Below are 13,623 nucleotides of genomic sequence, written 5' to 3' on the forward strand. Positions count from 1 at the left end.
TTCTGACAGGTGATAGGGGCAGGTAGCAGAGCCTGGCGCCTGGGAGTGGCACACAGGCCTGGTCAGAGCCTGATTAATGACAGGGCTGTGTTGTGTTTGGTGCTTTTGTTGCTTTATCTGTGCACAGTGCCCCAGCGCAGTCGGACGCACTGTTCAACTGGTCTGACGTGCTTCAGCTGTGCAGGCAGGCATTGTATTGTTGTTTTTTTTTTCTTCTATGGTAAAGGTTCATTGTGTTATGTGTGCATTCGTCTCTTATTGTATATTGACAAAGTTGCAAGGACAATAATGTAACATAAGTACACTTACTGTACTGTACAATAATCTGAATTTAATGTCTGCAATATTGGATATTCATATTTTCATTATTTATGATGACCAAATGCCAAGTAATAATACAGAAAAAATATGTTTTTGGAAAAGTGCAATATTGGAGAATCTTATGGAAAAGCTATATATTGAACAATAATTTTGAACATGTTTATCCTTTGATGACTTCCAACAAAACCATGCTACTGCAAACTAAAGCAGACAGTGTGGTGGTGTACCACTCACATTTCTGGGGAGCAGAGTCATCATCTTATTATCACCTAATAAGAATTTGAGCCAGAAAATTAACATGAAGGCAACCCTTAAAGCCAGCACAGCTCAGCGTTCCTCAGATGGCGTCCTGCGTGTGTGGCAAAGTGCAGCTCACTGTAAATAAGTCACAGATGGGCAGTCAGGCAGAACATTCACTCTATAGACTGCACAAATTAGAGAGGATGCCCCATGTCTCTGATCTGCTCCAATAGCTCATTTTTCAAGAAGTTCTTTTCCACCCAAACACACTGCTGGCTCTATTTGTTCTTTTTTTTAAATGAGTATTTCAATGGACACTCATTTTTGTTCATTTTGATTTGTATTTTGCTCAGTGTTTATGCTTTCATATATTGATATAATTGTAAAAGATACAAATCACCACTGACTGCAGGCAGTGTTCTATGGAACCAAAAACAACCATGGCAAAAGTGAAATGATACGTTTTCATCTCCATGGAGAAGCCAAATGCCATCATTATGAGTGTCCCTTTGCTTTCAGGAGCCTGGTTGATGTGGTGAGCTGCAGAGCAGCCGAACATGGGAGGGAGACATTTATCATCCTTGAGACTTTAAGAGCTGTAACTTGGCCTACTCCAAAATCCTGTGGTCAGTTGGTGGAAAAAAACAATCCAATAGCAATTGCACTATAGGCATGACTCCTAGAGGCACCATGGTTGGTGGTGAATACACAAATACAACTTTTATTAGACAAACATACTAGACTTATAAAATTTCTCTTGTATGCAATCTCACATTTTACCCACATTTTACCCAAATATTTTCTGTGTATACGTATACATCTATCTTGTTAAGGTATTTGACAAGCACGTATTACAAAAGGTCTGGATAAGTTTCCATGATATTGTATATATTCTCATATTTTAGTGAACAGCTCATCCTGGCATCTCTCCTCAGCACCAGTCTGTCAAATTGCAGCTATTTTAGACTTATTCACACATTTGTGTTTATTCTTTTACTGTGCCTCTCTGTCACCTGTCCTCAGATGATCTCTGACTCACGACTCACCAGCATGAGGTACTTTCCCCTCTAACACATGGCAGACAAGGTGCAGATGTCCACAGAGCGACCAAAGGAGCCATGCATGCTTTACTGCAACAACCAATCACTACTTAATAAATAATAAATGATATGTTTCAAAGAGAAAGAACTATCCATTCTAATTTGGAGGCTTTTGTCTGTGATCGGGGCACTCATGTAGGTCAAAGACACCTGCGGGTTTGCACACACACAGCACACACACAGGCTGTGCAACACACGCATTGGGGGGTCACACTGCTGTCCTGATTGATGACTCCAGGTCCCACAGGAAGTCACCCCGCCACCATGAAGCAGTGTTTTCTGAACCCCGAGTGGTATCCGGCAAAACAAGAGCTGTGTGCACACACAGAGGCCATCTTAATGTTTGGATGAACCCAGTCACTACAGTGCATGGGCTTTATGGGGCAGTGCTCCACAAACACAGAATGAGTACAGCTCACTATTTTGAATCTGGAATATAAATAGTAGAACAATATAGTTACAACCTGTTTCACATGTAGCCTTGTAATCACTTCTATTAGACAGATCTAGAAAATGATTTAACATTTCATTCAATATCTTTCTATAAGCACACAGCACAGCTGCTTTAGTTTTAAATCCTGCCTATACCTATTTCTTTATTTTGCTAAAAATATATAAATACTGCTCAAGCTCTAAAATGGCCAAAGACCTCCAATTATTAATTTTTCTTATTTTTTTATTTTGACTGTTAACATTGTGGAACAAATATATATATATGTATTTATGTAATAAAGGATGACTGCTTCCTCAAAAAAAGTAGTGGATTGGATTTTGCAGTGAACCACTGTGCGTAGGAGGAATAGATGACCACGTCTTAAACGGTCTTTAAAAGTGATATATGTCAGGTATACAAACTAAATATAAGTCCGGCAAACATAGTGTGGAGACGACCACAAATGAGGCTTATCATAAAATGAGCTCAACATAGAAGCAGTGAAAACAGCGTCAGTGCAGCTTTGGTGCGCGGTGCCATATCAAACGAGTCACGGAAATAAATCATACAACTAGATATAAATGCTATGTACATATACTATCCTGTTTTCACTGCAAAAAATAAAAAAATTGCATATTCAATTAAGGCAAGTCGTATTAGCCCGTGCTAGATAAGACAGGGGCCCGGTTAGGCTTTTCCACCTGAACGAAAGCACGGCGCGCATGCACCATAGGCCTTCATTTCAAGGCCCTGTGCATTAATATAAACGCTATATATACACACGCTTATCACTACAGTTATTACAATTTAATAATAGACTATATTATATAGTCTATTATTAAATTAAAAATAATAATAAAATAAAAAATATTTTATATATCAGCCCATTATTGTCTTGAATTGTTCATACATTTAATAGCCTAATGTTTTACTTAAATAAAATAAACGGCACAATTTACAATTTCACAAAACACTTTATTTATATTTACAATGGAATTATAAAAAATATATAACTAAAACTTTAGCAAATATCTTTTTTACATTTAGATTTTCACATCGCTGAGAGTTGGATTGAGATAATGGCCGACATTTACAGAAATTAAAAGAGCACGAATAACACACGGTATGTACTGTCCATGATATGTTCTGTCCGTGATTGGCAACCAAGAGGAACACTGGGACATGTGTGCGTTTTACATTCAAATGGCCATAGTGTGTCAATTGTCCACATGAACGGGCTCGTGGGAATCAGAACAGCAAACCAAGAGCCGAGACTTACTGTGGTGCGGGCTGAAATGTGTCAGCTGGGGAAAGGTACAGTCCAGCTCAGGAGGATGATGTGAGACTGAGTCCGTGTACGTTCAGGTCCTCGTGCTGCTGTTTGGTGAGAGGACTGGGGGGCTTTCGGTCTCCTGCACAACAAGGAACAAACATGAGGCTTTTACAAATGATCTAGAGCATAAAGAACAACACCACCGTAATATCGTCATGTAAGCCAAAAGAGGCTCCAAAATTAAGCAACAAACAAAACAAGTATTAGCTGTTATAATTTTTTAGCATTCTTCAGGTTGTGTGCGTTAGTATTGTGAGCGTGTTCGTCCTTACTGTACCTTCACGCGCCTGATGTTTGAAGGCCATGGATGCATGAATGTCCCCCGCGTGCATACCCATGCCACCCCCCGCATGAGACAGAGCTGGACTTTGGGGCTGCCAGTGATGGTGTCCCGGGGCAACGTATCCTCCCGCAGGTCCACTGTACACGCCGTACTGATTGGTCGGTGAATAGGCGCAAGCAGACACGTAACTGGAAAGAGTGGATGAAGGCTGCGCCAAAAGGATACTTGTTTAAACATTTTATTGTTTTGTAATAATATCAATAAATAATAATGTTTAAAAATGGGCAAGAAAGGCAGAATGAACTGATATACAGAAGCTAGAATTTATATAAACAATTTTATAGAAAACGTAGTTGAACAAACACAGAGGTTTTATATCAACCCAAATAATTATGCAGGATTTTAGAGAAATGGAGTATTTGTTAACGGCTTGAGTGCTTGCTGTATTCAGAGCTTTCTTATGGAAACGTTTTACAACTCGCTATCCACAAGCCTTTGTAATGAGAGACATAACTTATTAAATGCTCTGACCGCGTTCTCGGGAAGGTTTTGACTAAACGTTGTAAATGAGCCAAAATGGCGAGGCAAATACTAGAATTTAAAGCAATTTTTCATATTGCAATATCTGTAAGAAGATAGGTACCTGTGGATATTTAATATCACCCTCGAGGGTGGATTTGTCGATACCATTGACTCCGTGCGCAGAAGGAAAAGCTGCTCTGTTTACGCTGCTCCAGTCCTCCATTTTTGGCGCATATCCGTCTGTCCCAGCAATGGCTAAAACACAGAAAAAAAAAAAAAATAATGTCAAGCGCGCGTATGAGTCAAATGATGACGAATTATAATTACATTGGTTGGGTACATTTTATTATTGCTTTTCATCAATTGTGAAAAACAGTAAAGCAAGGTTTCCAGATGTCATTTAAACATTAAACATTTGTATTAAATTGTGCATAACCACATGTAACCTTGGTAAATTAGAGCATTGTATTAAGTAATGTATCTGCATTCTCCAAAAAATAATCAAAGGTGAAATGACTGCTTTAGGAGATAAAAACTGTGTTTATGTAATTACTATTCAAATATGAAAAGCAGCCTATAATACGTGGCCAAACTGACCAAAAGTGTACGTGTGGAATAATGCGCAATTGCGTGTCTTCTATTTTAGGCACATTTTATACACTATAATGTCAACAGAAAATTAAACTCTTAATGGCACAATGTGCAGACGCTCTGTGCTTCTGAACAGTAAAGTACGTTTAGTGCTAAAATGTAGAAGAGAAATATAGGCTACGGTGACTTCTATAGGATTATAAGAGGATCTATCTTGTGAGCAGCGTGTTTGCAAATGCACGACTCCGTGAAAAGGCCTATTGAATGTAGCCTTACAGTACTTTTAGCAGAACGATGTAGCGAGGCCTGTGCACGTAAGGACACCTTGTCCTGTCAGTTATGGAGCAGGTTACAGCGCCACAGAGGATTTCATCAGGCCGAATAAGCCCAGGATAAACAGTTGCATGCAGTGTTGTGGCTCATTTAGCCTGGGACGCTTAATGTGGCTGAGTAAAGACTCAGGCCTGTCATTTACCTGCTGGGTCCATGAAAGCGCGAATCCCGAGGATATTGCTGACGGTGTGAGCCGAGGGCCAGGCCCTGGATATGCTCACGTGTCCGGCCGTAACGGGCACTCCTGTAGGACTTGTCATCTTTGTGCCGGTGGGCGACATGGCGTTCGGATATGAATACGGGTAGATGTGGTTGTAGGAGAGGCTGGCCTGGGCTGGCGCCTGTTTGCCACTTTCATACTGGTTCGTCTGGGACAGATTTCCAATTTTATTGCGTAAAATCCTGCTGATGGAACTCACTGACGGGACATTGTATTTGTCACAAACTCCATCAGCTAAAAGTCTGTCTCGGATCTCCCAAGCAAAAATCCCAGGGTCGTTCTGTTTGTATTCCCTGATGTTTTTTACCACATTGGGTGTTGTGACTCGAGGTTTGCTCCCGCCAATGGCGCCAGGTAAGATGGATCCCGTTTCGTTATACCTCGCTAGTATCTTGCTCACACAGCCGTGAGACACTCGCAGCTGCCGACTGATGTCACAGGGCCGAATCCCGAGCTGGGCCAGCTCCACAATCCGTAGCCGAATGGCATTGGGCAGAGGACGGCCATTGACGAATACGCCTCCCAGTTGATTCACCTCTCCATAGGTTTGCTCTGTCACAGAAACACAGGTTTAAGACACTTATTTGTTGATGAAGTGGCATTGCTGCTGCCTACTGATGGTGTGTAACAGTCTGTAATAGTCTGAAATTACAGGAACTCCAAAGCCCCATAAAGACAAATGTCCTCATTGCTTACACGAAACTTACAAAATGGGATCTTAATAACACAACTGTGACGCAAACATACATTTATTAACAATACAATAAAACTAGAATAAAGGCTGGTATAACTGCAATTACGTTGAAATCAGTTGACAAGTGTTTCACTTGGTTTATCAAGCATCTTATTATTTGTGTCGTTACGCATGCAGCCCGTGAGCCGGACACGCATCCATAAGCACCCCACTGAACCATGGACATGCACATACTCACTCACCCATTTGCATTTAAGTTTTCGGCTGCGTACTGTCCCGTCAAAAGGCTGAGTGCGTCCAAGGAAGAGACGAGAAAACCAAGCGAAGGAAAGAACGGGGAACCACGAGAAGAAAGCCAGACTGGAGTCTCCTCGCGCTATGCCGCCCCCTCTCTCCTGGACGCGAGTGACTAGAAGGCAAAGTGGCACCAACTGATCCTCGTTCGATAAACGCAAATAGAAGTGATCCTGGGGAGTCCGGAGTTTGGTGGAATTAATTTGACGCGTCCTCTATCCACGTCAATCTTCACTATTATACGCCGAGCCCTGCTTGAATCTGATTGGTCTTCGAGAAGTGGAAACACAAGGAACCAATGCGATCCCCATCCGGTTTGAGGCGCACAGCCTCCTCTAATATTTTGCATAGGGGAAGTGACAGAAGGGGAAGCGTTCCATCCATCATGCATCCTCCTGGTAAGGACTTGACCATTAGACTATTGCAATTTTTTAAAAAGTGAAAGTAAATTGAACAAAATAAAACTAACTGCATGTCAGTCAAAGGAGTGTTCAGCGTTTCTACAGAAAAATATTACAGTTTGGGAATTTCTTATTTACACTGGACATGGCTCTTGAATTAGATAGAATTAGATTAGTTATGCAACCAACACCCATGGATTATTAGTATTAGCCTTTAAACTGAATCCCTAAACCAATAAATAATAGAGTTTTTTTGTTTTTGTTTTGTTTTTTAAGTGTGCTCATATTCAAGGCACCCACATTGGCCATATTCAAGTGCACAAGTAAATACACGTGCATGCATAAGTAAATGTGTGAATGGAACTAAAAACTTGCGTGTACCTAGACACATTTTATGATAAGGCAGGACTGAAGCATCAAAACGGGAAAAGGGCTCGTGTAATCGATAGGGATGTTGATAACTGCGCTCCCAGACGTAAGGCGTATCAAGTGGATTCCACAGAGCCGCATTATCGCAGCATGCTTTCCAATGTTTCCTGTGCCAGTTTAGAAGGCATCTTTTATATGCCCACAAAACGTCACTTGTAAAAGTTAACAATCGACCCAGAGGTAACAAGGTGCAGTGTCCTTACAGACGCCCCCTGCCTCTCTCTTGCCTCTCCCTTCATCTGTCTCCTCGGTGCCACATAGAGCCAGATCTGCAGCGGGACACATGGAATATGTCAGTGTCATAAAAAGTCAAAGGTCACATTAAAGATTCATAAAGAATGTCATTAATTTATGAATTTTATATATGTAGGCATTATTATTATTATTATTATTATTATTATTATTATTATTATTATTATTATTATTATCATCGTTATTATTGATTTAAAATAATTAGTGATATGAAGTGATTTTCCTTAACCCCATAGTGGAACAGTCCTGTCACTGAAGTAGATTATTTGTGAATTTTTGGCATTTTAGCTGGACTTCCCTCATCTGGACAAGCTAGGAACTGCATACTTTTGCACAGTTTTATGATTTATTATTTATACGTTTATTAATGTCTACAACACAGATATATATATATATATATATATATATATATATATATATATATATATATATATATATATATATATATATATATATATATATATATATATGTGTGTGTGTGTGTGTGTGTGTGTATGTATATATATATATATATATATATATATATATATATATATATATATATATATATATATATATATATATATATATATATACACACACATAATGATTTGCTCATTAACAGTGCCTTGGTAACAGGACAGCAGGACAGGCCTTGGTGAGACCTTGAGTCAAGTTTAGTTTCGTTATATGTGACAAAACAATAACAGTGAGGAACTGGTCTTCTCCAAAGGCAGACGCACGCCCACATAAATAGTAAATAGCAGGCCTACTGTCATCAACACTTCATACTGTCCTTCACCGAACAACTGCATTTCATTAACCCTATTCAAATTCAATTCGTCCCTCTGATTATTATGATTTTTTAAACCTTTTTTTTTTCTTAACTAAACACTTTAATATGTGCTCCATAGCCTATATGATTTAATCTAATATATAAGTTTGACTGGACAGAGTGATCCAGTCATAACCCAGAGGTTTATATAACGCGTGCGCGTATTTACGCACGTGTTTAAAACGTTGGCCATCTTGGCTTTCACGTTTTCTATCATTTGCGCTGGTTTTGTCTTTTGTGTTTGCTGACGACTGGAAGGTTTAAATTCTCGTCCGCATTGCCTTAGATCCCAAACGCGTGAAGTGATCCGCGCGACACCTGACTCCCGCAAGGTGCACAGGCCGTGAGTAAATATTGGGCTAAGCTTTAAGTGGCATCAAAGCGTCCTGCAGCAATGGGCTCCAAGGCCTTTGTTTTTTAAGTGACAAGACGAATGTGCATCTGTTGTGTCCGGGTTCTGGTGCTATTCGTCAGACTATCTGTTTTACTTCATTTTTTTGGAGGTCTTGTAATATACATTTCTGTTGTTGCATTTATCAATCAATACCCACCAATAAAACGTCTGCACCTAGATTTTCCTGTGCCTCTAACAAAAGCGCCATGCGTAGATTGCTGTGTGAGGAAATGGTTTACTTCTGGTCTCTGTGCCAGATTTGATGGCAGAGTTTTATTGACAAGGCTTTGTGCCTACGGTTTTGATTTAGACGTTGTTCCACGAGCTCTGTATGGGAATTATTAGAGCGAGTCCAGGTTGCGTGCGTTTGGCCAGGCCAGATCTGTGTGGCTAGTTTAATGCTCACTGTGTCACAGTTTTCCACTGCTGAGACTTTTACAGAATTTTTGTTTCTGCCTTTCACAGTCAAAACCTTTTGACTGTTTTGCTCCATCGTACAGTCTAATATCAACACAGTAACCCTTTAATGAAAAGGTGAAAACCAACCTAGTAGTCAAACTAAGCCCCTAATGTAGGCGTACCCCTCTTGGTGAATGAACGAAACTGTCCACCTCTTGTCTGATCATGCTGTGGTGATGTGAGGTTCTTTGTGCTATTGCTGCTCTCTGGTGAGGGGAAAAGCAGCGAGCTCACTTCTTTTATAGCCATAGACCCACTCGGAGCAGCAGAACACGCCTAATGAGGGCGTGCAGCGGTGCCATGTGAGACATGCCAGCTTTTACCAGGCGCAGTAATTGCTCGGTACCTACACTAAAAACATGTCCCGCGTGTCTTCATGTTCTCGGCGTTTACTGTTAATTCTTACATGTTAGGGAGATAATACATTATGTTGAAAAGATCAGATCAAAGGATGTAGTCCTTAAAAGTCTGTGACCAACTACTGCAATATTAACACGTCATTGTTCACTGGTGCCCACTCTTTGAGTTGTCCCTCTGCAAACGCATTGCATTGGCAGCTTTGTTGTGCATTCTGTAAAATCTTTCTTTTCTGTCCTCTTCAGATTCATGATAACATCCTGACTAAAGGTTTTGAATTCAACAAAAACATAAAAGTCTCTTGATTTTTAAAAAAATGTATTTGTATTGAACAAAAATCAGCATTATTTTTGTCAACATCATTACATTTTTGTCAATATCATACAGTTCTCAAAATCTTTGTGAAAATATAACCTGTAACTATAACCTTTTGCCTCTTGATACTTTCATTTACTTTAGTAACACGCTACTTCTTCCACCACTAACATGCTAAAGTGTCACTGGTGCACTGTACTTCCTGATCGTTCATTGCGTTTTTCTAAACACAGTTTTACTAAATAATGTAAATAATGTCAATATTCCAATATTAGTAGCAATGTCTTTATGCTTGAGCTGGTTGACACGATTTGCATTCTTGGTTTAAGGATTATTTTGTCTTACTTTGTCTTATTACACATATTTCACTTCCTTATACAACACTCATCTTAATAAATATCATAGAAATAATCTATTTACATAAAAAAATCAAATTTCTCTGTTAATGATGATTAGTTAGAGCATGTTTTTTGCACTTATTATAAAACAATTTCAATTACAAACTGCAAATATAAACATACAAGTATTGAATAGTTTGAAAGCATCCAAATTGTTTATACGTTTTCATTTTCTTGTGCTCATTCCTGATTCTGATTAATACAGATTCTTAAAAACAAAATCTCCAGTGAACTAATTTTGAAACAGTTTGTGAAACAAAATGTACAATTTGTTTTTCTTGCTCTGCTGTCATTCTCTAAGTTGGTGCTCAGATAGCTCATAGTTCCTTGTTGTTTGGCAGCAGAATTTCTCAGGGCTGGATCTGTTGTCAATTAAGAGAAACCTTAATTACCTTCGGCGCACAGTCTTCAGGTCTCTATCCACGGCTGGTGCTGAATCATAGTAACCTAGTTGGACATCTGCCCAGAATATTGCAGTGAATGGTTTACATATGGAAAATGATATTGAGCTTGTCTTAAGCTTAACAATATTATTTAATTTATACATTCATTAGCTAGCCTTCTTCACTACTTCCCAATAGACTAAACGTGTCATCCATTTTAGACTGCTTGTGTGTTGTGATTCTATTCTCACTTCAAAATGCCATGAATGTAATGGAACAATCTGGAACAGGACATTCAAGGTCTCCTATTGGCATCAGGGTGAGATTGTTTTTCGCCAAAGCAGGAATCAAGGCCCCGGCAGGCTCTTTTTAATATCAGAATAGGGGCAGTGTATGTTTCCTGACAGTTGCTCCTTTTAAGATTAATGCTCTTATGAGAACCGTGTGTCTTCTGTCATGAGCCAAACCTGATATCAGTCAGTGTTACGATTCCACTGTCCCAACAAAGAACCCCCCGAAGACAGACTGAATATGAAAGTCACAATGTGGAGATGGTACATGTGATGAGGTGTTGCAACAAAAACCAGGGCATGTGCTCTAAATGTGCTTGTGACAAGACTATGGGTGAAATTTTCAATTATTACATCATTACATCTGATCACATGAGGCAAAATAGTTATTTTACAGTACAAAGACAAATGGACACTTTTACATTTAGTATTTGATATATTAAATATGAATCAAGTGAATCTCGGCCGACTGGTGTATCCTTCCACTCTATTAGTGCATTGACCTCACTGAACCACGGCCAGATGCTCATAAATACATTCCCTTATTGAAAAAGTGGAGCTGATGCCAGTTGGGCTGCAGAGTGGGTTTGTTTTGGGTGTTCTCGACTCAGGCTTTCACTTCTCTCACAAGAGAGCGTTGCCGGCTTCCTGAAATACATATGTATTCCCGCTAGTGGTCGTCTGTCATGGCGGAGGTTTGTTGAAAGGTGTTGAGCCTTGGTCCAGCCTTGGTATAATGCAGACCTGTTTGTCCCATATGTGTGTATTAATCAAATAGATGTGTCTTATTTGTAAATTGTCAAGGCGGGTTTTGAGAGGTGGAAAGCTGAAAGCAACTCCACTTTGCTGGTTAAGAGAGCAGTAAAGCCTGACTGGGTCACTGTCAGAAACAGATCCCACATCATTATTTTTTGGTCACTTGCGGGTACGAAACCGTTGGCATTTCAAACATGCCTCTGTATCTTGCACTTGTGAACAGTTTCAGAATCCCTTATGTATTTCATCACGTTTCCATATTTGGAAAGTATCGACACACAGCTTTTTGAAGGTTTATTATGTAGCATCAACAAATTAACAGTGTTGAGCACAATTGGGGCTCACAGCGTGTGGCGCTGCTCTCCTCGGTAGTGGAATGGGAAGCCGGGCAGCACTGCTGCTGGTGATGAAATGTCTGACATGTTTGCGCTGAGTAGGGACAGACAGGCCTGTAACCAAGCCTGGACATGCTGGCCAAGAAAAAGCCCCTCACAACTCCTGTTTTCCCTTAGCTGTATAAGGGCACTTCTTAGGCTCAAATATGTGCTAACAAAGCCCATACAGTGAGCACTGATGCACTGATAACCTGGACACATGTCATCTTAATGAATAGCCATTTACTGCCTCTCAGTATTGCACCATTAATAAAGACGCTCAGACACAGATGAAGAAGTACAAGAATTAAACAACGAGGAGTAGTGTGTTACACTGTTTTAATGCACTGGCTTGGAGTCTAGAACACCCAGACGCACAGCAAAATGCATTAAAACTGTGGAACGCACTGCTCCAAGTTTTTTAATCCATTTACATCATGGTCCTACTGACTGAAAATAGTTCACTTTTAACTGTGACAAACTTTTATCTGTCTGTGGATGTTCAAATCATGAGTTATTTCTGTTCTAGTTTAAACTAGTCCCTTCTAATAGTGGTGCATGTTTACCCATTGCTGTGATGACTACCTGTGCTGTTATACAAAAATAATGCACAGCAATAGCTTGAGTTCATTTTAGGTTATAAGTATAGGGCCATTTGGTTTGTGACATCTTTTTCTGTGTTCTTGTTGTGAAATGTAAAGAGTTGTGTCTTTACAATCTGTCTTTAAACTCTGTATGTATCATTCTCTAACTCATTTCTACCTAAGCGGCCGGCAGGATGTTATGTGTTAATTACAGAAACGTGAAGGAGAGCGCTTGACTGGATCTGCAAGGCGTAGTCTCCAAAACAGGTGCTCATCAGACACTATTATAACAGAGGAGGAACGGAGGCACGCTGAATTTGCATCTTTGATCTTTTTATTGTCACTACAGTGTTGTGTTTTGACTCCAGGGTTGATCCTCTTTTATAATGCTAGAGAAGAGATGTGGCTGAAAGTTTCTCTAACCTGCTTTTGTGTTTGCAAAGACACACAATTATGAACTGCAATAATATAAGGCTGCTATAAGAACCAATGTGTTTGTGATCAGGGCCAGATGTGTGCTGTAGGAAAATGTAAATGGACAAACCACAGCTGCTCAGTGTCAGTGTTGATGTAACCGTATTTGCACCGTGTATACCTCAATAATGGCTAATTATGACCCAACCCCCCAAAATGCATCTAGAAGACAGCATTTGAAAATGTCAATGGACATGTTTTTATCTGGTATAGAGTACATTAGCTTTCTGTGACGCCTCTTTACTTTGATGAACTCATCACTATGAATGAAGACAGTTTCAAATGGTTGCACTTGGGCTGTATTTCTAGGTTGCTGTTATCATAGCAGATTTATCAATGGAAAGTCTGAGTTCTGGAAAGTTGTTGTTAACAAATGTGTTGATAAATCAAAGCCCCCTATTCTAATTCATGCTACAATTATCTCAGAGAGAGGAGAGGCTCTGGGATGGTTTTAAAGTGAGCCCATATGCTGCAGACCACAACCTGCCACCACATCTCCAAAACATCAGCAGAGATGAGTCTCCAGGCTGGAGGCTTTCCCTCAGCACAGGCAACACACATGTCTACACACACATCTAC

The 13,623-nt window shown here is 39.9% G+C and overlaps 1 protein-coding gene across 1 annotated transcript; it reads right to left on the reverse strand.

The window, feature by feature from the left end:
• Positions 1-3,157: 3,157 nt before the first annotated feature.
• Positions 3,158-6,575, reverse strand: pax1a (paired box 1a). The gene is made up of 5 exons (XM_055162100.1): positions 6,313-6,575; positions 5,299-5,928; positions 4,354-4,487; positions 3,705-3,918; positions 3,158-3,506 (listed from the first exon to the last, which is right to left on the reverse strand). Exons 1-5 carry the CDS (start codon positions 6,320-6,322, stop codon positions 3,421-3,423), a joined length of 1,074 nt encoding a protein of 357 aa, XP_055018075.1. The 5' UTR covers positions 6,323-6,575; the 3' UTR covers positions 3,158-3,420.
• Between the last annotated feature and the right edge of the window lie 7,048 nt (positions 6,576-13,623).

Source organism: Boleophthalmus pectinirostris, unplaced genomic scaffold (assembly GCF_026225935.1).
Source record: "Boleophthalmus pectinirostris isolate CB_2022bp ecotype Guang Dong unplaced genomic scaffold, ASM2622593v1 HiC_scaffold_10, whole genome shotgun sequence".
NCBI lineage: Eukaryota > Metazoa > Chordata > Actinopteri > Gobiiformes > Gobiidae > Boleophthalmus > Boleophthalmus pectinirostris.

What these genes read in the sequence shown, in the direction of transcription:
- pax1a (XM_055162100.1), bottom strand. An exon ending in GTGATATTAAATATCCACAG is followed by an intron (nt 3,919 to 4,353) that starts GTACCTATCTTC and finishes CTTTTGGCGCAG; the next exon opens with CCTTCATCCACTCTTTCCAG. An exon ending in CAAACATCAGGCGCGTGAAG is followed by an intron (nt 3,507 to 3,704) that starts GTACAGTAAGGA and finishes CTTGTTGTGCAG; the next exon opens with GAGACCGAAAGCCCCCCAGT.